Source organism: Chiloscyllium punctatum, chromosome 25, assembly GCF_047496795.1.
Source record: "Chiloscyllium punctatum isolate Juve2018m chromosome 25, sChiPun1.3, whole genome shotgun sequence".
Lineage (NCBI taxonomy): Eukaryota > Metazoa > Chordata > Chondrichthyes > Orectolobiformes > Hemiscylliidae > Chiloscyllium > Chiloscyllium punctatum.
Window position 1 is genome coordinate 37,517,696 of NC_092763.1, and position 25,882 is coordinate 37,543,577.

General features: G+C 38.4%; 1 protein-coding gene across 1 annotated transcript; it reads left to right on the forward strand.

The window, feature by feature from the left end:
* The first annotated feature begins 11,766 nt into the window (after positions 1–11,766).
* LOC140495856 (uncharacterized) lies at positions 11,767–24,560 on the forward strand. Its single transcript, XM_072595055.1, has 11 exons — positions 11,767–11,855; positions 15,259–15,426; positions 17,237–18,700; positions 19,786–19,878; positions 19,971–20,075; positions 20,168–20,277; positions 21,406–21,600; positions 21,742–21,904; positions 22,039–22,204; positions 22,297–22,391; positions 22,942–24,560. Exons 2-11 carry the CDS (start codon positions 15,270–15,272, stop codon positions 23,025–23,027), a joined length of 2,634 nt encoding a protein of 877 aa, XP_072451156.1. The 5' UTR covers positions 11,767–11,855; positions 15,259–15,269; the 3' UTR covers positions 23,028–24,560.
* The last annotated feature ends 1,322 nt before the right edge of the window (positions 24,561–25,882 follow it).

Genomic DNA, 25,882 nt, shown 5'->3' on the forward strand with positions numbered 1-25,882 from the left:
TATTTGAGGGTCTCAATTGGTAGCAGAGTGAAAATCCTGACTTTGGGACTTCCTGCCCTGACTTAATTCTAGCAGTATGGAGAAGATTGGTGGGGTTCAAGCATGCCGTCATCCCAGCAATTTAAATGCCCTTCTCATTTCCAAGTACATCAGGACAGAGATCATACAATTCCACGTCAGAACTGGGACTTGAATGCACACGATTATGATGCAGAGGTGAAAGCCCTACCAACTCAGCATGGCTCAAGGTTAAGAAACTTAATGTGGTCACTTTAAAGATCCATACTCTTGTTGTAACTATAGAGGTTTTTTAAACTTACTCTGAACACTTGCCAAACACTCAAGAGCAAGAAGGTCAGAATTGTGAAACACGTCAGGTTCCTCCCCTTCTTTCAGGTCTTTGCACCCTGGAAAGAATGAATTCCGGCAAATTGTCTGAAATGACAAAATAATAATGACTTGCTGATTTTCTCTTGACTTCCAAAGAAGAGTGCAACTGTTAATTGTTTTGTGCACACTGTTTCTGTTACGTGCTCAAAAGCAGATATAGTTATCTTTCTAGGCTCCACTCTTTCATCTTTAGGCTATTCATCTTTTTACAGCCTGATTATTCTCTCTGATTTTAAGGAGAAATTTTGTATCTCAATTCTTCATAAAGTTATTTTCAAGAAATCCAACTTTAGTTTTTACATAAACACACCTTTCCACATCTCTGAAAAATCCAAGTCTATCATAGATTTATAAACTGCTGCCATTTCTCCTGTAGCTTTCTGATAAATCTCAGTATACAAAATTATTTTAATAGGTCTGCTTTGACTCACTGTTTTTCATGTTAAGTAGATTCTCAAAATTTCAATATGAAGCACTCCTTTTTTCTCAAGTTATTCAGCATTCAATTTCAATGTTTGTCAGTAACTGAGCTGTTCTAAATTTACTTCTTAATTGTGTTAGCTCAGTTTATTTTTGGTACATACTAGCTCTAAGTGATATGGTTCAGATGTTAATGGACTTACCCAGCAGTTTAATGATTGCTTTTTTCATGATTATCATGTTGGCAAATGACATATATCATATGCTGTTACAAGTCACAGGTTTAATAGTGTAATGCAATTATCTTGGTGTGTCTTCTCCATTTTTATTCAACAAACTATCATACATTGCTTTCGATGTCTGGAAGTTGACATACAATTTTTATGAAGGGGTACCAGAACTGAGAAAAATGTGAGTGCTTGTACACAAGTGCTTAATGGAAGCAAAATAAGTTAACAGTGCTACTAATTAAGCACAGGGATCTTGAGCTTTATAAAGAGTGGCATAGGACAAAAAAGACCAAGACATGATGTGAAACATGTAGAAAGTGCCAGATTAGGCTTAGCTGGAGAATTCTGTCCAATTCTGGGCATCACAATTTTGGAAGGACTGAAGGTTTTCAAGTTGGTACAAAAGAAAACTAATAGAACTAGTTCCAGTGATGAGTGATTATAGTTTAGTGAAAAGATTGGAGAAGTTGAATTAATCACCTTACAGAAAATAAAAGGGACATTTGATGGAGCTGTTTGGAATCAGGAAGATTTCAGATGGCATAACTGAAGAGAAATTGATTCCAATGGTTAAACAGACTCTATTTGATAACTATTAGATGCTAGTTTAAAGTGTTTGGCAAAAGAGCCAAATGTGATTAAATGTACAAAGTGATTAAAAGAAAAGTCCTTACATCTCGAATGGTTTAGATTCAGAAGACAGAGCCAAATAGGGTGGTGTATGAAAATTCAATAGTTGCCTTCAAAACAAAAGTGGTTAATTTCTGAGAGGTGAAAACCTGTAGGAATGGGGCTAATTCTATTATTCAGCGAAAGATCTAATGCAGATTTGGATAAAACAATTAGAGTCATAGAGATGTACAGAACGGAAACAGACCCTTCGGTCCACCCCATCCATGCTGACCAGATATCCCAACTCAATCTAGTCCCACCTGCTAGCACTTGGCCCATATCCTTCTGAACCCTTCCTATTCATATACCCATCCAAATATCTCTTAAATGTTGCAATTGTACTGATGTCTACCACTTCCTCTGGCAGCTCATTCCATACACGTACATTCCATACACCCTCTGCATGAAAAAGTTGCCCCTTAGGTCTCTTTTATATCTTTCCCCACTCACCCTAAACCTATGCCCTGTAGACTCCCCCACCCCATGGAAAAGACTTTGCCTATTTACCCTATCCATGCCCCTCATAGTTTTGTAAACCTCTATAAGGTCACTCCTCAGCCTCCGATGCTCAATGGAAAACAGCCCCAGTCTGTTCAGCCGCTCCCTATAGCTCAAATCATCCAAACCTGGCAACATCCTTGTAAATCCTTTCTGAACCCTTTCAAATTTCACAACATCTTTCTGATAGGAAGGAAACCAGAATTGCATGCAATATTTCAACAGTGGTCTGACCAATGCCCTGTGCAGCCGCAACATGACCTCCCAATTCCTGTACTCAATACTCTGATCGATAAAGGAAAGCATACAAAACATCTTCTTCACTGTCCTATCTACCTGCGACTCCACCTTCAAGGAACTATGAACCTGCACTCCAAGGTCTCTTTGTTCAGCAACACTCCTTAGGACCTTACCATTAAGTGTGTAAGTCCTGCTAAGATTTGCTTTCCCAAAATGCAGCACCTCGCATTTATCTGAATTAAACTCCATCTGCCAATTCTCAGCCCATTGGCCCAGCTGATCAAGATCCTGTTGTAATCGGAGGTAACCTTCTTCACTGTCCACTACACCTCCAATTTTGGTGCCATCTGCAAACTTACTAACTATACCTCTTATGCTCACATCCAAATTATTTATATAAATGATGAAAAGTAGTGGACCCAGCATCGATCCTTGTGGCACTCCACTGGTCATAGACCTCCAGTCTGAAAAACAACCCTTCATCACCACCCTCTGTCTTCTACTTGAACCAGTTCTGTATCCAAATGGCTAGTTCTCCCTGTATTCCATGAGATCTAACCTTGCTCATCAGTCTCCCATGGGGAATCTTGTCAAATGCCTTACTGAAGTCCAAATAGATCACATCCACTGATCTTCCCTCATCAATCCTCTTTGTTACTTCTTCAAAAAACTCAATCAAGTTTGTGAGACATGATTTCACATCACAAAGCCATGTTGACTATCCCTAATCAGTCCTTGCCTTTTCAAATACATGTACATCCTGTCCCACAGAATTCTCTCCAACAACTTGCCCACCACTGACGTCAGGCTCACTGGTCTATAGTTCCCTGGCTTGTCTTTACCACTCTCCATGAACATGGCACCACATTAACTAACCTCTAGTCTTCTGGCACCTCACCTGTGACTATCGATGATTACTCTCTTGAATGTTGGGCTATTTTCTGATTTGGTTATTTTATTATCATTCTACTACAAACAATGAGGGCTGATTTTCAGATTCATTTCAAATTGTTCTCAACCGTTTCTTGTTCCCATGATTGCCCCGTGACCCAACTTCAGTTTGTGATGCTCATGTCCTGGAATTGGAACCCACAACATTCTGACTATAGCACTACCAATTCACCCATGGCTAGCACCTATGAAGCTTAACTTGTAAAGATCAGTAATGTTATTGCAACAGTTCATTAATTTTTATTTTCTTGTGTTTGCTTGCCAGGGTAATTTTATAAAGATGCCAGATGAATAATTATATACAGGAAACATTTCTTCAAAGTGAATGAAATGCAGCTTATATTGTGAAGGAATTTGGGAAAATCTGTCCTCCATATTTAAAATGGTTAAATTCCAAACTAAGTGAGCCTGAATCTGGACAGCCCAGTAGAATAGTCACATTTGGACCCCTGTAGTCCCCACCACACTGTATTAATCAATGACACATGGTAGCAAAAGACTTGCGAAGCACTCTATTTTCCTTTCCTTCTTTTAGGTTAACATCTTTATCATACCTTGGAACGAATGACTGATAAAACTGAATAAAGAAATTGTGAAATAACAAGTTCACCTGGGCAGAATTACCAGTATGCACAGTTGGTACATGCCATTGTCTTTCAGGGCCCCACCCTTTGACTTTCAGCTATTTTTAGCCACACTGTTTTCCCGGTTGCGAAAGAAATATTTCACATCTTTGCCCTTGGGAACATCTATATCAAGAAACTCAGATTTTTATTTCAGTGTAAATGCATCCTTTCTAAGTCACTTAAATCAAACTCTTGTCCAGATGTGAAAACTAATCCCACTTCTCCTGCAAACTTCTGGTCAACCTCTGCAAGTAACATTGCTTCACAAAGGATCCTACTTGTCTTCATCTTTTTCTTCTTTAGTAGGTTTTCAGCCTCATTAATATGTCGCATTCTGTTCTCCAGAATACTAGAATACCTACAATGTGGAAACAGGCCATTTGACCCAAGAAATCCACACCAACCAACTGAAGAGTATCCGACTAAGACTTATTCCCTTACCCTATTACTCTGCATTTCCCCTGATGAATGCACCTAGCCTAGACATCCCTGAACACTATGAGCAATTTAGTATGGCCAATTCACCTAACCTGTACATAGAGTCATAGAGATGTACAGCATGGAAACAGACCCTTTGGTCCAATCTGTCCATGCCGACCAGATATCCCAACCCAATCTAGTCCCACCTGCCAGCACCCAGCCCATATCCCTCCAAACCCTTCCTATTCATATACCCATCCAAATGCCTCTTAAATGTTGCAATTGTTCCAGCCTCCACCACATCCTCTGGCAGCTCATTCCATAGACGTACCACCCTCTGCGTGAAAAAGTTGCCCCGTAGGTCTCTTTTATATCTTTCCCCTCTCACCCTAAACCTATGCCCACCAGTTCTGGACTCCCCAACCCCAGGGAAAAGACTTTACCTATTTATCCTGTCCATACCCTCATAATTTTGTAAACCTCTATAAGTTCACCCTTCAGCCTCCAACGCTCCAGGGAAAATAGTCCCAGCCTGTTCAGCCTCTCCCTGTAGCTCAGATCCTCCAACCCTGGCAACATCCTTGTAAATCTTTTCTGAACCCTTTAAAGTTTCACAACATCTTTCCGATAGGAAGGTGACCAGAATTGCATGCAATATTCCAACAGTCGCCTAATCAATGTCCTGTACAGCCGCAACATGCCCTCCCAACTCCTGTACTCAATACTCTGACCAATAAAGGAAAGCATACCAAACGCCTTCTTCACTATCCTATCTACCTGCAACTCCACTTTCAAGGAGCTATGACCCTGCACTCCAAGGTCTCTTTGTTCAGCAACACTCCGGAGGACCTTACCATTAAGTGTATAAGTCTGCGAAGATTTGCTTTCCCAAAATGCAGCACCTCGCATTTATCTGAATTAAACTCCATCTGCCACTTCTCAGCCCAAGATCCTGTTGTAACCTAAGGTAACCCTCTTCGCTGTCCACTACACCTCCAATTTTGGTGTCATCTGCAAACTTACTAACTGTACCTCTTATGCTCGCAGCCTAATCATTTATGTAAATGACAAAAAGTAGAGAGCCCAGCACCGATCCTGTGGCCACTGGTCACAGGCCTCCAGTCTGAAAAATAACCCTCCACCACCACCCTCTGTCTTCTACCTTTGAGCCAGTTCTGCATCCAAATGGCTAGTTCTCCCTGTATTCCATGAGATCTAACCTTGCTAATCAGTCTCCCATGGGGAACCTTGTCGAACACCTTACTGAAGTCCATATAGGTCACATCTACTGCTCTGCCCTCATCAATCTTCTTTGTTACTTCATCAAAAAACTCAATCAAGTTTTTTGCATGATTTCGCATGCACAAAGCCATGTTGACTATCCCGAATCAGTCCTTGCCTTTCCAAATACATGTACATCCTGTCCCTCAGGATTCCCTCCAACAACTTGCCCACCACTGAGGTCAGGCTCACTGGTCTATAGTTCCCTGGCTTGTCCTTACCACCTTTCTTAAACAGTGGCACCACGTTTGCCAACCTCCAGTCTTCTGGCACCTCACCTGTGACTATCGATGATACAAATATTTCAGCAAGAGGCCCAGCAATCACTTCTCTCGCTTCCCACAGAATTCTCAAGTACACCTGATCAGGTCCTGGGGATTTATCCACCTTTAACCGTTTCAAGACTTCCTCAGCACTTCCTCCTCCGTAATCTGGACAGTTTGCAAGATGTCACCATCTATTTCCCTAAAGTCTATATCTTCCATATCCTTTTCCACAGTAAATACTGATGCAAAATATTAATTTAGTGTCTCCCCCATTTTCTGTGGCTCCACACAAAGGCCGTCTTGCTGATCTTTGAAGGGCCCTATTCTCTCCATAGTTACCCTTTAGTCCTTAATGTATTTGTGAAACACCTTTGGATTCTCCTTAATTCTATTTGCCAAAGCTATCTCATGTCCCCATTTTGCCCTCCTGATTTCCCTTTTAAGTATACTCCTATTTTCTTTATACTCTTCCATGGATTCCATCAATCTATCCTGTCAATACCTGACATATGCTTCCTTCTTTTTCTTAACCAAACCCTCAATTTCTTTAATCATCCAGCATTCCCTATAGTTACCAGCCTTCCCTTTCAACCTGACAGGAATATACTTTCTCTGGATTCTTGTTATCTCATTTCTGAAGGCTTCCCATTTTCCAGCCGTTATTTTACCTGCAAACATCTGCCTCCAATCAGCTTTCGAAAGTTCTTGCCTAATACTGTAAAAATTGGCCTTTCTCCAATTTAGAACTTCAACTTTTAGATCTGGTCGATCCTTTTCCATCACTATTTTAAAACGAATAGAATTATGGTCACTGGTCCCAAAGTGCTCTCCCACTGTTATTCAGTCACCTATCCTACCTTATTTCCCAAGAGTAGGTCAAGTTTTGCACCTTCCCTAGTAGGTACATCCACACACTGAATCAGAAAATTGTCTTCTACACACTTAACAAATTCCTCTCCATCTAAACCTTTAACACTATGACAGTCCCAGTTGATGTTTGGAAAGTTAAAATCCCCTACCATAACCACCCTATTATTCATACAGATAGCTGAGATCTTCTTACAAGTTTGTTTCTCAATTTCCCTCTGACTATTAGGGGGTCTATAATACAATCCCAATAAAGTGATCATCCCTTTCTTATTTCTCAGTTCCACCCAAATAACTTGCCTGGATGTATTTCCGGGAATATCCTCCCTCAGCACCGCTGTAATGCTATCCCTTATCAAAAATCCCACTCCCCCTCCTCTTGCACCTCCCTTTCTATCCTTCCTGTAGCATTTGTATCTTGGAACATTCAGCTGCCAGTCCTGCCCATCCCTGAGCCATGTTTCTGTAATTGCTATGATATCCCAGTCCCATGTTCCTAACCATGCCCTGAGTTCATCTGCCTTCCCTGTTAGGCCCCTTGCATTGAAATAAATGCAATTTAATTTATTAGTCCTACCTTGTCTCTGCCTGCCCTCACTGTTTGACTCACTTCTGTTCTCAGCTGTACCCGTCTCAGATCGATCTCTTTCCTCACTATCTCCCTGGGTCCCACCCCTCTCCCCCACTTTACTAGTTTAAATCCTCCCAAGCAGTTCTAGCAAATTTCCCTGCCAGTATATTAGTTCCCTTCCAATTTAGGTGCAATCCGTCCTTCTTGTACAGGTCACTTCTACCCCAAAAGAGATTCCAATGATCCAAAAATGTGAATCCTTCTCCCATACACCAGCTCCTCAGCCATGCATTCATCTGCTCTATCCTCCTATCCTTGCTATCACTAGCTCGTAGCACTGGGAGTAATCCAGATATTACTACCCTTGAGGACCTCGTTTTTAAAATTCTACCTAACTCTCTGTAATCTCCCTTCAGAGTCTCAACCTTTTCCCTTCCAGTGTCGTTGGTTCCAATGTGGACAATGACCTCCTGCTGGCCCGTCTCCCCTGTGAGAACATTCTGCACCCTCTCTGAGACATCCTTGATCCTGGCACCAGGTAAACAACACACCATTCTGCTTTTTCTCTACTGGCCACAGAAACGTCTGGCGTACCCCTCGTTGCATTAGAGCCAATCTCAATACCAGAAACTTGGCTGTTCGTGCTACATTCCCCTGAGAATCCATCACCCCCTACCTTTTCCAAAACAGCATACCTGCTTGAAATGGGTATATCCACAAAAGACTTCTGCCCTAGGTGCCAACCTCTCTTACCCTTCCTGGAGTTAACTAATGTGACTGTATCTGAGACTTTCCCCCCTTTCTATAACTGCCATCCATCATATACTGTTGCTGTTGCAAATTCCTCATTGCTTCCATTTGTCTCTCCAACCGATCCACTCGATCTGATAAGATTTGCATCCAACAGCATTTATGGCAGATATAATCCACAGTAACCCTTAAACTCTCTTTAAACTCCCACATCTGACAAGAAATACATATTAAGGCAAAGGCCATTTTTGCTCCTTCACAATCTACAGACCCAGAAAATAACACCGTCTTATTCCTCTACAAACACTGTCTCAGGTTAAATTAATAGCTATGGCTTATATTTTAAGTTTAATCAAGAGGTTATCTCCAAAAACATATAATCAAGAAAGAATCCACTGTACCCATTACTGCAGCCTTTCTCTTGGACAGACTTAAAACAACAATTAACTTATCTGATTCTGTGCTGTGAACTTCGCCCAACAGTTCCTCCAAGATTAGTTGTGAATTTCACTGTTTGTTAATTTTCCCAAATGCACACCGATGTCCAGCGATACACGAATTCAAACAGCAAAGGCGGTAACTGTGCAGGTTCTCTCTCTCTCTCTTCTGCACTGTCCTTACAATGTGCTTCCTTTGTCTGCTCTTCTCCCTTTTAAACTGCAGTTGTTTTGACTTTTGTTTCCCAAAGTTCCAAAACAATGCAACAGCATATAAAACAGTAATTGCTGCTCCTGGAATTCGAGGAAATCACCTCCAACACCTAAAATACCTCAAAAAAAGGAGCAGCTCTTAGAGCCAGAAATTTTTCCCGTCCTCCATCTTGGATTACCACTTCTTTGATTGTGGGAGGAAACCAGATCACCCGGAGGAAACCCACACAGACACGGGGAGAACGTGCAAACTCCAAACAGGCAACCCGGGTTCCCAACCACTGAGCCATCATGTCACCCCACGAGTTATTCAATATTGACTCTACCGCCAGTAACTGAGCTGTTGTTTTACACTCTAATCCTGTATCAGCATGTGTTAAAAATGTTTTGAAGGAGAGAATATGCAGAACAGTGGGACTAAATGAATTACTCTCCAAAAAAACATACCAGTGCAAATTTGATAAGCCATTGTTTGATTCTACACTTTGTGGTCTGGCTGTGAATTATGAATGTGTGGATAGTTTCCACCTTTTCTATCTATTTTCTGCCATATGCCACACCTAAAGCTTGCTCCCCATTGTGCTTTGAAGGTGGAGTGATTCTATTGCCAAAGTTCTGAATTCACACATTGGAAACTTTTTGTGCAATCTTGAGAAAAGAAGCATAGAAACATTGAAAATAGAAGGAGGAATAAGCCATTTAGCCCCTGAAGCCTGCTCTGTCATTCAATATGATCATGAGTTGATCATCCAGTTCAGTTCAACAAGCAGCTGACAGAATCATAAGAAGTCTTAATCATGCACAGATCCTTTTCAAGAAACCATCATGTAGAAGGTCAAGAGAGAGAAACAGGTTGGTGACATCATGGTGGAGGTTGGAGAAATGGTGGAAGTTGATCTATTGAAAGCTGATGGGATTAAAGAGAAACCCATTACACTTCTGAAATGGAGGTGTTATGCTGAAAACAGGGAATGAAATGGATGCAGTTGAGTACTCTATTTTCTAGGGTAGAGGGATTCTTCAGTTGAAGAAATAAAGAATTAAAGCACAAGAATAGAAGGTACTTTCATCAGAACATGTGATACAGACTGACAAACTGGAAGAATGAAACATAGTCCTTCCAGGAAGTGGGATACGAAGAAATGTAGTCAACGTCGTTGAAGGAATCATTGAGTGTTATTGGAAATTGGCAAATAGCCTGTTTCCAAAATTGGAAACAGAACAGTTAAGCAAAAGATGAGTCAAAATGAATCATACGAAAGCCAGGAGTTGGCAGAAATGAAAAGCAAATTCAATGCCAATATCCAGAGTGAAGACAGGAAAAGTTATTAATGCAGTCATCAATTTTCCCATAATGGAGAATGGGTGGGAGCGTAAATAGAAACATAACTAGCACCGTTTAGATGTTATCAGAGGGCAAATCCTTTCATTTGAAGGGAGTGGAAGAAAAAGGGAAATTGTTCAATGTGAGGACAAATTGTTCCAATGTAGGAGAATGGTTGAGCCTCCAATCATGGAAGATGTGAAGCTCCCAGGTCACACAGATACTGAAAAGATATGTTGAAGGTTTGGACTTCCATTGTAAAAAGAGGCAGAAAACTGGAAATTGTTCAGGTTTTGGAGTACAATGGAAGAGTTCAGTGTGCCTGTGGAGACAGTTAAATGAAAGAGATAATAAAAACATAATTCTGAAAGAAGACCATGTTGAAACAATGGGTATAATCTGATAATTTTATTGTAGATGTTGAAGAGAAGGCAGAAGTGAGCTGAGTATTGCACAAAACAATAAAGTTTGAGACTACAGTGGAGAGGATTGCCAGACCAGATTACATCAGTAATGCTTTGGTTACTGTTAAGTACTTACTGTGAGGTCATGATCTACTTGGGAAAAAAAAGGTTGGTTTTGTGGCAGAAGTGGACAATTTATGTAATGGTCCCTCTTAGTTAGTCCTGTCCACATTATTTAATCGAGGAGCAGAATTTCTGAGGGATAGTTCTCCCTGGTAATCAGCCTTCTATTTGATTAGATTAGATTAATTACAGTGTGTAAACAGGCCCTTCGGCCCAACAAGTCCACACCGACCCGCCGAAGCACAACCCACCCATACCCTTACACTAGGTGCAATTTAGCATGACCAATTCACCTGGCCCGCACAGGACTGTGGGAGGAAACCGGAGCACCCAGAGGAAACCCACGCAGACACGGGGAGAACGTGCAAACTCCATACAGTCAGTCGCCTGAGGCAGGAATTGAACCCGGGTCTCTGGCGCTGTGAGGCAGCAGTGCTAAGCACCGTGCCGCTTTTCTCCTGCTCCTCAAAGGCTTCTATATCTGCCATGCTTTGCATTGTTTCTACTCCACGTCATTCACTGTTTTGTAACCAAGGGCCATAAAACAGTTTCTTGTAGTAAATCGTTCTTCTAAGGATTACTTATACAAATTTGACTTTCTTATCATGCCCGTTTGAAAAAGTTGTTCTAAATAATGTGATTAGTATAAGTCGCATGGTCCATCTTAGCAGTCACCTGAAGTTCTCATTCATAAGAATATGACATAAATATTCATTCCCCGTTGACTAATGAAAGAAGATGAAACATTTTCTATAGTCTCGCAATAATATTCATCCCATGTCTCTTTCAAATGAAACTCCATCTGCTGCAGACTCGACATGTTCTTTAAAAAAACGAATTACAAATTATTTTATAGTTTATCGACGAATAAGATGGGAAAACAGTTGAGAAATGGTCACTCAACGAATGGCGTAGAACCTATTTTTCCCTTATTCCAGTTTTGTGGTTTCATTGATACTGACTCCTCTACATTAGTTTTGGTGCTCCGACTATGACGAATGAGGAAGTTAGCTGTGACCGATAGTCAAGTGAAAAAAAATGTGCTCGGGAAAAGCCTTCGGGGGCTGGTCACATAATACCTGCTATTTCCTTCATCAATGCCAACTCCTATAAAACTGAGAGACACGATAGTTTATAATAACAGCGAAGAAGGTGCCTCAAGGACAGTGCATGTAAGCAACATTAACATTCGTTCGATTATATGTTATGCGTTGATATCTAAGGAATTCAGTTATCCAAACATCTAAAGCAAAATGGTTTTAAAAGATGAATCTGATAATACTCAGTACATATAGAGATAGATTTACGTGACCCATGAATGATATCAGATTTATATTTTATATACATTAATACAAAATCAATGATTTCGACAAATTGAAATATAACTCAAAGATGTGTGATAAGACACACAACGGTAACAATCCTTTAGCGGTTTGATATTAATTTTCTCATGTCAACTTGACTGCGGTTTAATATGTGTCCATAATTATGTGTCTGTTTGTCTATTGTGTCTAGAAATGTCTATCTATAAAATATGGAGAGATCATATTCAGTAAGGATTGACGAATAATACTTGTAACAATTTCAGGTTAATTTGAGGTATCTAATACATGCCGCTTCTAAAACGAGAGCCGACACCGTTCAGAAAGCAATCGCCGGGAGACTATTACTGACAATAACTGATTTAGTGATTCTATCTCCAGTTCGGTTCGCAGGCCTTCCGGGGTCCCCGAAATTGTTTCTGAACTTGTCTGGAAAGACGAGGGAAAAACCATCCTCGTCTCTCCAGAGAATTCCAGCCCCCGTGGATATCTTTCGCATTGTTTTCTTTCGGCAATAGCAGCGGTGTTTCTGTTATTACCCGCTGTACTTAGAAATTGTGCAATAATGGCACTCTTTATTCTGTTATTGTTTTGGCGGAGTAGTGGGGCGATACTCCAGAAATATCATACAGGAAAGTTTACCCAACGTTGCGCCGACATTGTACATGCATTACCAAGAGATGGCGCCACATTCTTAAAGCTAAGTCACTGAGTCTAATGTACGTTTTCTAATATTGCTAAATTCATTTTTGTAAGTTCTAGTTACTGAAGCTCTTATGAAAATTCGAAAACAACCTGTATTTGTGTAATGCAGCCTCGATTAGCTGATTATTAAAACCAAATGCACAGATGACGGAGTTAATTGTTTCAAGGAATGCAAATATTCCTTCCACAACAAATTTAGGTTGCAGCATCTTTCACGTAGATAGACATACGAGATTCCGCAGGTGAGCGCCAACTGGAGAAGAATATGTTAGCCAAGGTGGCCAATAGCCAGATCAAAGAGGCTTACCAAGTCATGAATGGCATCCTATGCGAGTGTAACACACGAAAACTTTTTCTCCTTCCTTCACCGGTCTGCAGCCTTTGACGCGGTTATCCACACTGTCCAACTCAGATGCAACTTACCTTTGTCCAGCTGGTTGAGACCATTGAAATATGTTTCCATTTTTATTTATCTAATTATAGCCAAATTAATCACTTTGCATGAGTAGGAAGAGAAACCATTCTCAGTCCCCTAAGGATCTAGCTTTTGACCCTCCTACTGCTTATCTAAATGCTGCTCTCTAGCTCTTCCATAGACATAGGAGTAAAGTATTGCAGATGCTAGAATCTGTACTGACAACAACCAATGCTGGAGATCACAGTGACACAGACAGCATCCCTGCAGAGAGAGCAAGCTAATGTTTCGAATCGAGATGATTCTTCATCAGAACTGAAATGAAGTGTAAATGGTGCCCCCCTACACTTCACCAGCTCTGATGAAGAGTCATCTGGACTTGAAACATTAATTTGCTCTGTCTCCATGAATGTTGTCTGAACTGCTTTGATCTCCAACATTAATTGTTTTCAGTCCAAAGACATAGGGTTAGTTTTCACATACATGTTTTAACAGCATCTCTACCTTAGCATCAACCCACTCAACTCCTCTACTGTTGCTAAGCTATCAGGCTGCATATCCAGTATTGATAAGCTGGAATTTACAGATAAATATTGGGAAGACTGAAACCATTGTATTCAGTCCCAAGTCCAAATTCTGTCCATGGCATCAAACTTCATCCCTACCCTTGATAACAGTCTGAGATTAAGCCATTCTGTTCCCATCCTTAAGGTCCCAATTGAACCAGAGTTCAACTTCTGATGCCTTATTAGTGCCATCAGTAAAACCTTATATTTTCCCCCAGAAATATAATGTGACTTTACCCCATCTCAGTTTAACTATTCCAGTGCAGTCATGGATGGTTTCCACATTTTACTCTCTGTAAACCTGTACTATCCAAAACTCTGCTGCCCCATCTTAACACATAACAAGTGCCATTCTTTATTCACCCCAGTTCTCACTGACCCACATTGGCCTTCATTGTGAGTATATATAGAAGGAAAAACTTAGGATGTTCATGATTACCATGAGAAAACAACTGAAGGCACAGATATTGAGATATACTTTGCCAAGTCTCAGGGAGATGACAAAGGAGGTCATCAAAGGGAGAACCAAGATAGACCTTGTGAGGTAATAGAAAACAATAATTTTGAGAGAGTGGTGAAAGAGTGGAAAAGGATAGGATGTTTGAGCAAGGAGAGAGGTACAATATGCAGAATTGGTGATAAGAAGAATGCTGTTACCATGGCGGAGAACGTGAGGACTGCAGATGCTGGAGAGTCAGAATCGAAGTGTGTGGTGCTGGAAAAGCACAGCAGGTCAGGCAGCATCTGAGGACCAGGATAGTTGATGTTTTGGGCATAAGCCTGAAACATCGACTCTTCTGCTCCTTGGATGTTGTCTGACCTGCTGTGCTTTTCCAGCACCACACTTTGCAACTATTACCATGGTGGTTGAGTGCAGCAGATGGTAACAATTTTTGAAAAACAAAAATCAGAAAATTTGTAATAATGCATTACATAACAGGTCAAAAACATAAATTGCACTGCATTTCAATGTTTTTCAATCCAATTGTTTTTCAATCCATGCAGGCAGGTGAGAAGAGCCTCAAACCTGATTGGAGAACTGACTCCTGGGCCTGCTGACTGGAGGCATTGTCCAAGCATCTGGCCTATTCCCCAGTGCCTCAGAGAATCTGGGGGCATCCTGAAAATTTTTTTGTCAATCTCTGATAATTGGCTTTTATAGGTCTTCAACTGCCCTTAAGCAACCTGCTACTTGTGGGAAAAATTATTCAGAAATGGAATATTTGTCAGCTCGGTGCTGTACTCCCATTTCTGTACTCCTCTCTGTGAGGAGGTAAAACTGCTGGCTCATATTTGTCTATTTATACATTACCATGTCTATATTTATATAGTATTGCGCAAGGTTTGGATGTTATATATTAGATCATGCAGTCTTTTCACACCCATTATGACTACTACATTTGTTTAAACAAGTGGTAATTTTTGTGAGTGATACATTTTGTCATTAATGCAGATTCAAGTTCATGGTGGGCTTTGCATTTTCATTGTAAATTAATTCATTTAAGAATATAATACTCATAAAGTGCATGTAGTTTAATCCCTACATTAATTTATTCATTCATTTTAGCCTCAAAGAAGATGTCTAGCTCCGAAGGTTTTGCAGCTGTATTTTACAGTGAGCCAGGAGTCCTGGGGCTTCTGGCCAATGTGATCAGTGCCTTCCTTGTAGCTCTTCAAAATTTTGCTCAAGTCAATACAAACATTTTGGCCAGTGGAACTGAAAACATCTTGGCAGGTTAGTGACAAATAACATTGTACTACAGCTGTGATTCGTGATCACTGTACACAACATAAAATATGATCGGATATTGCACGAATCGCAAAAGCCAGTAAACTTAAATCATGCGAAAAAAGTTTGAGATGTTTTGTAGCAAGCATTACTCAGGAAAATGATTTAGGATTGTAGGATTTCTAACCTGATATGAAATATTATATTTTGTAAATAGTGTAAAAACACATGCCAGTTCTTAGCCCATTTTTGAATTAATTGTCAGGTGAATAATGTATTAAGGGAAAGTAAAGAGAGATTCATAAAGAAATGCCAGTCATATATTCAGATTCCAAAGGAACCAAGGGAAAGATTAATACATCATGTGCAATAATTAATATTCCTAGAATCTGGTTGCTGCTCTGGAAGCAATACATGCATATATTAGGATTGCAACTTTGGCAAGAACTTTGATAGTGGGGCTAATTTGGGTAAAATTCTGTTTATGCCATTTCTGGACAAACTCGCAGGTCATCTGCTGAAATCATGACCAATAATCAGGAGATACAACAGAGACCCTCTCCTCTATTAAAATAGAACTATGTTGAATGTTCAAAATCTAAAATAAGAACAGCAAATACTGGAGAAATACAGCAGGTCTTACAGCATCTGCAGAGACACGAGAAGAGTTAACATTTCGAGTTCTGTATGACTTTTCTTTGAAATTGAAAGGTGCTGATAGTAATGTTTTTTAATGCTTTTTAAGGAGGAACAGGAGCAAATGGAACAGATGGTGAGGGTGGCCATAGCAAAAGACAAAGGTAGTAATAATGGTGATAAATGTGAAATCAGGATGTAAAATAGCTGTAAATGTTAGGTGTGAAAAGTGGAAAATTGTTGGCTCTGCTGAAAGAAAAGCCAATAAGACACAAACATGGCATGGCTAAGGGAGGTGAAGGAATGTAAGAAAAATGGGGTACAGAGGTCATACTCTGAAATTGTGGAACATCTCCCCCACTGACTATTGGCTCCTTTTTTAAATGGATTACAGAATGTGTCATAATTTAACAATCAATTATTGTTATTATTGTTAATCCAATCTTGTTCAGGGCTTTTTTTTAAAGATTTCTTTGTTTAGACTCTCTCAGTAAAAGAATCCTGACATTGAGATGAGGTTGTCTTTATACTTTTTAATATCTAGGCATCTCTGTAAAGCAGATTCACCTTCATGGTAACTCTAAAATTGTCAGGGTTCATTCTGACCTCTGGAATAAATATCGGTAGATTCTGGAGAAAGTGCTACTGAGTCCAATTCACTCCAGTTAAGCTTCAATCTTGTTTCAATGAACCTTGGGACTCCTATGACACAATTAATTTCTAAGCATCATATAAAGTATAAACTCTAGCATTCATGTCTTAACTTTTTATACTCTATGTATTAGTAATCTCAGCACTTTGACACAGCAGCTGATCTGTGAATCTGTCCAGAAATGGCATAAACAGAACATGACCAAATTTCTTGCATTTCTGAAGACCCACCATCAAAGTTCTTGAGGTCAGTCAGAATCCATATTTGACAGAAGCACAAGGATGTTGAAAAACAGGAAGTATTTATCAACAAAGCTAAACTGCAGTATTAACAAATTCTCAGAGATTTTGAATGATTGTTTTTGAAAAATCTCATCAACCCAAAACCCTTATGAAAGTATTGCTTTTTGACATTTTTAAAGTTTATAGTGGTCAGTAATGAAATAAGCTTGAAGTCTATCTATTTGATATCTTAAGCAAATTATCCAAGAAACCAATACTATAAAAGATTCCATTCTCTGTTTCATAGGTGTTCACCTTGTTTTGATTGGTGGTGTGACACAACTTGTTGCTGGACTAATGTCCTTCAGAAAGTATGATCATCTGGGAGGCACAGCCTTTATAGCATTTTCAGCTTTGTGGAGCAGCTTTGGGGCAACTCGGATCATTTTGGGAGCAAACTCTCCTCTTAATGTCACCTCAAATGCAGTGGATTTACAAAACACCAGTGTTGCAAATGATAGTTCATATGTGCCTTTGCCTCCTATTAGTGAATCAGCAGTTGCAGGGCTGGTAGCCTACATCAGTGTTGCATTTACTCTGTCATTCTGTTCAGCTACAGCAAATTACATCATGCCTTTTGTCTTTGGGGCCATAACACTTACTCTCATTTTTGAAGCTGTGGGTCTCTTTAGCCAATGGGCTTTAATATTATCAGGAATATTTGAACTAGTGATTACTGTCTTTGGGCTTTATGGAGCCATTGCTCTGCTTTTAAAGGGAGTCACCCAGAGGTACATCCTTCCAGGGTTTGGCAATTCATTATTCAATGTGCTGCTTCTAGGGACAGCTAATACATCATCTGCTAAGGCTAATGGTGAAGAGAAAAAGAAGAACACTAAATATGCAGAGCCAATGGCACTTGGTAATTTGTGTAGTGTGATTTCTCCCTTTATCTTTGCTTTTTACTGCTTCGGGTACATTAAAACATTCTATGTAGGAGCTGTGTGGGTCAGCATCAATTCTATTACGCAGCTTTATGCAAGCTACTATGGTTATTTACGCAACGATGTCTACTTTGCTACTAAATACTGTGTCCATAGTATGTATTGGCTAGTGAAGTCCTGGGAGGAGTTTATTTTATCTGTCCTCATAAATGTTAATAATTTAGATAGCAGCAGAGCCAGGATGACAGGAGATTGGTTTTTCATGGTCACATCTTTGATTATATTGCTACTATCTCTAAACAGAAATAAACTTGAAATAATCCATAATGGTTTTTTTGTTCTTCTGACGATCTCCACTATTCCTCAGATTAACACTGTATCATATTACAGATTTTTTGGGGCAGTTTGCTCAATGTATACAGCCCTCTCCCTTTATGCAACATTTTCTAGCCTGATCAACTCTATAGCAGAAAAGGCATTGATTCCTATTGGAACTGAAATGCTGTCTTCAAAATCATTCCAGAATGTTCTGTTTGCCCTAAAACAGAGGTTCAGCAAAGCTGATGAGCTCCCAGTTTTTACTAGTGTGCAGCTGCCAGATGCCCTTTTCTACATTTGCAATGGGCTTGCAGCCCTGTCTGCCATTCAGAGTGCAAACATGGACCAGGCCCAAGCTCATCTTACTATTCCTTGGGTTCTGATCCCTGGAACTCTGATCCAGCTCTATGTGTCGAGGATTCAAGTTCGTGGAGGAAGGCGCTTTGGCTCGGTGTTACCCTTCTGTTATGCAGCTATCTGGGCAACCTGGACCTGGCTTCGATTTGCAGGTATATCTTCAAATGTAAACAAATCCAGTCGGTTCTGCTGTAAAGCACGTTTCTTCAACACAAATTGGCGATAACGCGATTGAAGAATTTCAACCATTATTTATAGCACACAAACTTTCCTTTCCTGTATTAGCTGTAAAAGGATTCTGGTCCCGTTGGTTTAAATGGTGTTCTATTACGTGATTTTCTTATAATGCAGGGTCACATGGGAACAGAACTATCGCCTTATATCAAAACAGACTGTAAACACATCTTTATTGTTTTTCTAAACATTACATCATTTTCCGATTTTATAGCAAGGTTAATCTAGTATTGTGTTGTCAATATACCCAGTAGAAAATCATAACTTTTACAAAAATATTCCTGCTCTATTAAAATCATTGATAGTCAAAGGAATGACAATGTGCATGTATATACTTCCCTTTCAGTCGGTGCTTAAACTTATGTTTGATTATAGCAACCCAATGTAATCTTTAACTATCATTTACTTCTGCATGACATTTCTAGCTTAAAAATCTCATACCACATAAATAATACAAAGCCAGACACCATAAAATATGTTGCTACATATTATTCATATCAGTGAGCAGGTTTTTTTTTGAGTTGTATTAATATTAGGAAGCACATGAAGAAGGGCATGGACAAAATCTTCAGATTATGTCATTGTTCCCTGTGTGCCAATCCCTGGGTCTCTGGCTTTATATTCAAATTTCATGTACAAGAATTGAAGGATTTTGCATTGTGCTACAATTCATATAATTATGTTATATAACCATCTTGAAAGACCAATTCTTCCTCATCCTGGAAATGTTTTATGAATGCTTAAACATTCTTCTCACTAAAAACAAATCATTGGGCCATTTTAGCGCAGAATAATAACAAAATTGAAATGAAGGAAATAGTTAGAAATGTATTAAAATTTCACACAAATCATCTCTCACATCAAGTTAACTCTTAACTGTCAGTAGACTGAAAATTTCTATTGATCATTTCTTGCTCAACTTTCTCAAACTATTAACCATAATATCACATGTTTATAATCACTTCTGTCTGTATGGAGTTTCAAAATTATGTGTTTTATGCAGGTCATTTGCTAAACATTGATCCCAATTCTGATGGTGGATTCACTGCAGGAGCCATAGCTTTCCTTATTGTCAACATCTTTCTGGTTATCTTGGGTGAGCGTTTTAATCATAATTCTTCTCAGTTTGTGTACTTCAATACTTGATGGTCCATGAGGAATAAATTTATTTTTTTCTCTCTTTCACAGCTATTCATGTAGATGTGGTACTTCTCCTAGTCACAGTCATTATGGAAGTGATAATCATTTGCTTTCTACTATTCACCCTGGAGCAACTGCCTCTTCCTTTGGAAGGTTTAACACTGGTTCAAAATATTTCAATTTTAGCATTTTTATTTTATAGCCATATGACCACTTATGGTTTTCTCCTCTTTTTTTTCCTGCAGGTGTAATGCTGGCGTTGATCAGTTTTGTCTGTGTTTATGGAACAACAGCCTCTTTTGCCAACCATATGTTTGGGAAACAACTAATTCCTCTGGGTGGCCCCCTCTTCAGGGTAAATGCTACATGATGGCTATTTATTTTGAATGTTGATTATTTTTCAATGTACTGCTCTGGTCTTCCATTCAAATGGGATTATAGCACTAGAAATAAGTGGACCAGTGCATGTAAAAATAACTCAGATCCCTGTTTTAAAGTTATACATGCTGTTTTACTTTAACTTTTATTTCACATTCTTGTTTATGTCAAAACTAGTTAGTTAAACTGATTAAAACTTAAGAGTTGCTGTGCAAAATGAACTGAGGAAGTGAGAAATTATTGGGCTTTGTATGTGGAAGGCATGACTACAGTGTAATGTCGCTCATTTCTATTGTAAATGTAGAAGTGACAATTTACAATAGGACGTGTAGACAGAATGTGAATGGGAATATAATACTTTATCTAATGCTATAAATGTGTGGGCATTTTGTAAGCATTCAAACATTTTCTTTACTGTGGTAAACCTTATTAGATTAATATTATGGACGTATTTGAGAAATAAACAATAATTTTGTAATTAAAGTCTAATGTTGAAAGAACGCCAACAGGTTTTTTTTATATGTGCGTGCCTTCATAGATTTTGATAGAATCCATTATACTTCTGATATTAGACAGTAATCTGTCAAAATTAATTTTAAACCATCATGTAATGCATTTGTTATCCCTACACAAAGTTCAACATTTCCAAGCATCCACAACTTTACAAACTTGTCACAAAGTAGCAATTAAACTTGCATTGACCTATCTATAGTAATTACATTATGACCTTAAATGAAAGACAATACTCCTGTCTGGATGAAATAACCTAGCATCTGTGCTTCTGTGAACAATACCACAAAAAAGACCCACAAGTTAAAGGATAAACTGTCAGGAATCATACATATGCATTTCACTTCCTTGGCAGTTAATAAACTATTCATGAACACGATTTAAAATTTGAGATGGCTTCCAAATTCCCGTAACTTTCCAATTGTTCATCAATTTTCATTCTAGTTTTGTTTACAAGGGAGAGAATAGGGACGTTCTACTCCTTTATCTAAATATAAACAACACTGAAGGACAGCGTGGTCACTTGCATTATAATAATTCAATTAAAAACTATTATGTTTCTGACATGTTTTATACTTTTATACATAAATCACAGGCAGGAACAAACAAAAAGAAAGATCAAGCCCCTTTGCCTTGTTCCATTGCTTCTTCACGGAAAACTAGTGGTCTACAGACTATTGCAAAAATCCTAGATTCTGGCCGTGTGTGTGGCATCCCAACGGATACTGTGTATGCTCTGGCAGCTTCCTGTAAACACCCAGAGGCTATTAAAGGTATCTACAACATAAAGGTAAGGCTGCCAAACGCAGTGAGGCATAAATACTCAGAAATGATTCTTAAAGCATTTTATTTTTAGTCTGTAATATCATTTTCCTTCAACGTGCACTTGTCAGTCATTTGGTGCATATAATTGATGTCTGTGATTTTACAGGAGCGTCCTACTGAGAAGCCTATTTGTATCTGTATCTCCAGTCTTGATCAGCTTTCTGCAGTGCATCCTCCATTCAGCCCCTTGCTCTGGGAATTTATGAACCATGTCTACCCTGGAGGGATGAGTTGCATTGTGAAGAAAGGAGAATGGCTGAAGAAACTAGGTATGCATCACAAGTAGTAGAGCATTTTGAAATAACTGTTTATCCTTATTCAAATAGCCAGTTTACATCAGCTCACGAATAAGAATGGAAATGACTATAGTATCTGAGAAATCAGATTTTATTCTTTTTTAAAGGTATTGGTGCTGCATATGACCATGTTGGTACCAAGGAGAGCATCATGATCCGTGTTCCTGACCACACTGTGACAGCTCATCTCGTGAACATGACTGGACCATTAGCCATTACATCAGCTAATCCGAGTGGGGAGCCTGACAGCATCCACCATGACATGGTTATCTCGTATGTATTCAAATATTGCCATGGAATTATTTGTTGTTTTATTTCTTGGTAAATGCATTTTTCAATGTTTTACATTATCATTTTATCAATAGACGCCTGGGGCACAAAATTGATGCTGTTTTATGTGACGGAAACTCTAATGAATTGGTTGCTTCCACTGTCATCAACTGTACTAAGATTGATGAAGGTATCCAGATTTTTAGTTATATATTCTTTCATCTGCTGTTTAAACTGATTGTATCTGAGAAAATCCACAGTAGTTTACACACTAAGTTTACATATATATTTATTTCTTTAAATCACATTTTAGTTCTGATATGTTTACAATGTGGTAGTTGAAATATATGATGGCTTTACAGTTCAGTCAGTTTCATATATAGCGGTCACATCTCGTGCTAAGCAATTTTCTCTCAAAGCATATGAAACAATGATTATTTTGTTATTATAAGTACAGGTCAGTACTTCTGCCAGTCATCCTGATATAGCTTAACTTGACAAGCCACAGGTCCATCACAGAAATGCAATTGTAAATTAATTTTATCCATTAACTAATATAAGCTGAGCATCAAGCTTTACACATGACCAAGTCTTTTGTAAAAAATATTGTTAGTTTTAATATGGAGTTTTCAATAACTCTGTAATGAATGCTTCCTAAAGTAATTGTTACTTCAGTTGTAATTGTTATGGGTTTTGGGTATGATTATTCTGTTTCTAACAAAAAAAAATTACTTTCTCAGAAGGAATCACAATCCTAAGAGAAGGATGTGTTCCAGCAGTAAGAGTGATGCAGATTTTTGAACAAGTGAAGAACAAGCTTGAGTAATGGCAAACTCCCACTGACAGAATGTTTTAGAACCAGCGTACAACAAAGATATGTGCAGCACCAGCATAAAGTCATAGAGTACAAGCAATAATATTCACAATGTGTTACATGTGGATAATTTCCCATTATGTTTGATATATGTAGCAGTGGGTCTAATGCAATAATAACTAGAATTTTCCTTTCATTAAAAGGAATATGGGAGATTGGAAATTTTTGTACTTTTATAGTTATTAGTTCTCCTTACTTCCAAGTAACATTTTACATTGTTGTTTTAAAAAGACCTGATGTGAAGCTGGTTGGCGGGTGACAGTCCTACAAACAGTGAATCGTCATAATTCACTAATTCTGCCATGTTTGATATATAAAGTAAAAGTCATAAAAATATATTTATACAAATAAGCGTTATCATCAAGATATGCATCTTCACTTAGAAATAGATCTGAGTAACTGTTAGTATCATGCCTGTATAGCTCACATGCGTGATCATGTTTCGTTCCGATGTGAGGAAATGAAGTTGAGCACCACATTATTTATGGTGACATACATGTTGAAACAATAGTTTGTATATCTCAGTAAGCCTCAATCTACCTCCATGACATTAGCCTTCCAGTCATAATGATGGTGGCAGTTGAACATTTTCAATTAATTGTAGTCTAATTGTGGTCTGTCCTTTCCATTATCGCAACACACAATTATATTTTTGACAAAACTGGTTTTAATAAAAAGATAATATAAATAGTAGAACATAAAAGAAAACCTGCCTATTCTGTGAATTTGGCGTAAAAACAGAACACGGTGATACGTGAAATTGAAAAGAAGGCCAACATTTTAGGGATGATCCTTGAACATAATTGCTGGTTGTTTTGATCACTTTAATAGACGTAAATTAGGATACAGTTGCAATGTGTTCAACAAATCTTTTATCTGTTAATACATAAAAATATTGGAAAATAAATTTTGTTGGAAAACATTAAACACAAAAAAAGATTCCTAATTAGAAATTAGTTAGAAATGATGAGGGGTTGTTTCATATTACATTTTTGTCATCATTTTGGTATTTTACCCTAACCTGCTCATTTGAAATTAGTCAAAATTTATTTCAAAAGGGCAAGCAATTTAATTCCACCTAACTATATTATGTTAAAATTGTATAATGATTTCTAATAATTTTCTGTATATTTAGCCGCTGGTGTTAATACCTTCTTATTGGAATGTTTTGTTACCTGAATGTAATTGTAATTTTTCCTGAAAACGTGGTGGAAGCAGATTGAATAATAATTATCAGAAGGAGATTGGATATATACTTGAAATGGACTGATTTCGTGAAACAGCCACAGTTATTATTTTTTTGGATGTGCCTTTGGTCTTAATCACATGTGTGATTTTGCCAAAACCGTTTGAGTACCAAATGTTATAAACCCTGGTCGAAAGTGAAGGAAATAGTGATGAAGATATGGTGAAGTAATATTTGATGCTTTTGTATTATAAGTCTTGTATGAAGGAAATTATTTGTACATTCTTTCATTGTCTGTTTGTGACGGTTATGTTAATAAATATTATTCCAAACAATTCTATCATTAACAGCAATAAGTTTGTATTTCTTTTCTGTGTACTTAGCTGCAGTTATTAACTGAAAGTGAGTGGTTCAGGTCAAGCTAGATCAGGTGGGGTCAAGGGTCACTCAGAACATGGAGAACAGAACAGTGAGCAACAGAAAATAGATAACAAATCTGATGTCATGCAGCGTACAGCCAAATTGTCTGTACAGTTTCATTTTGATTGAGAAAATATTTTATTAAAATGTTTCATAGTACATTCTGAAAATGTCTGATTTTTAGACAACTCAGGTTTCTAAACAACCAGTTCTGAGAAATTTTACCTGTACTTTGCATCTGTCCAGAGCAAGGGAGAAGTTTTTTTTATTCACTCATGGAATGTGGATATTTCTGGCTGGCTAGCCATTTATTGCTTGTCCCTAACTGCCCTTGGTTGGCATTGGTAAGCTGCGCATTTGAATCGCTGCCTACTACATGCTAGTCACAATGAGAAATGGAGATCATTCAGACATTTGAATGTAATTGTAACTTTTCCTGAAAGGGTGGTAGAAGCAGACTGAATAATAATTATCAGAAGGTGAATGGATAAATACTTGAAACTGAGTGATTTAGTGAAACAGCCAGTTATTATTTAACAAAATAATTAACAAAGAAAATGTATTAGATAATTTAGTTCCACTTAAAATTGTTAAATCATAAGAACTAGATGAAATGCATCCAAGAGCAGTAAAGGGCAGTAAAGATGGAAATTACAAAGACACTGGCCATAATTTCAAATTCCCCTGAAAACAAAGACTAAAGAATTGCACGGTATACAAAGAAAGCCTGCAAGTAATATTGGTCAGTCAGCTTAAGACCAGTGACAGAGAAGATTTTCAACACAATAACTCAAGTCAACTTTACCTGTGCCAATGTGAGTTAAGTAAGGAAAGCCAAAATGGATTTGTTATGGGACGTTATGTTTAACCAACCTGAAAAAAAGCTTTATGCACTACCAGTGATTAGGATCTGGAATGCCTTGCCTGTGGATGAAGGAGAGGCATTTAACTGTGGCTTTCAAAAGAGAATTTCATCATTACCTGGACAGCAAAAATCCAGAGGCCAAAATGAAAAGGTGGTGGAATGGCAATAGATGAATAGTTCTAGTATAGAGGCAGCATTGGGAAAGGGGGCCCTGAGGACTGCACTCATTCATCTCTCTTTTCTTGAATGCATTTTATTTGGTTCTCATGATTTATCAATTTTTTTTAGATTAGATTACATTATTTACAGTGTGGAAACAGGCCCTACGGCCCAACA

Excerpts from the sequence above, each read along its gene's own strand:
- LOC140495856 (XM_072595055.1), top strand. The coding sequence starts at position 15,270 with ATGTCTAGCTCCGAAGGTTTTGCAGCTGTATTTTACAGTGAGCCAGGA. Across the intron at positions 15,427-17,236 it reads AACTGAAAACATCTTGGCAG|GTGTTCACCTTGTTTTGATT; the intron begins GTTAGTGACAAA and ends TCTGTTTCATAG. Across the intron at positions 21,905-22,038 it reads AGAATGGCTGAAGAAACTAG|GTATTGGTGCTGCATATGAC; the intron begins GTATGCATCACA and ends TCTTTTTTAAAG.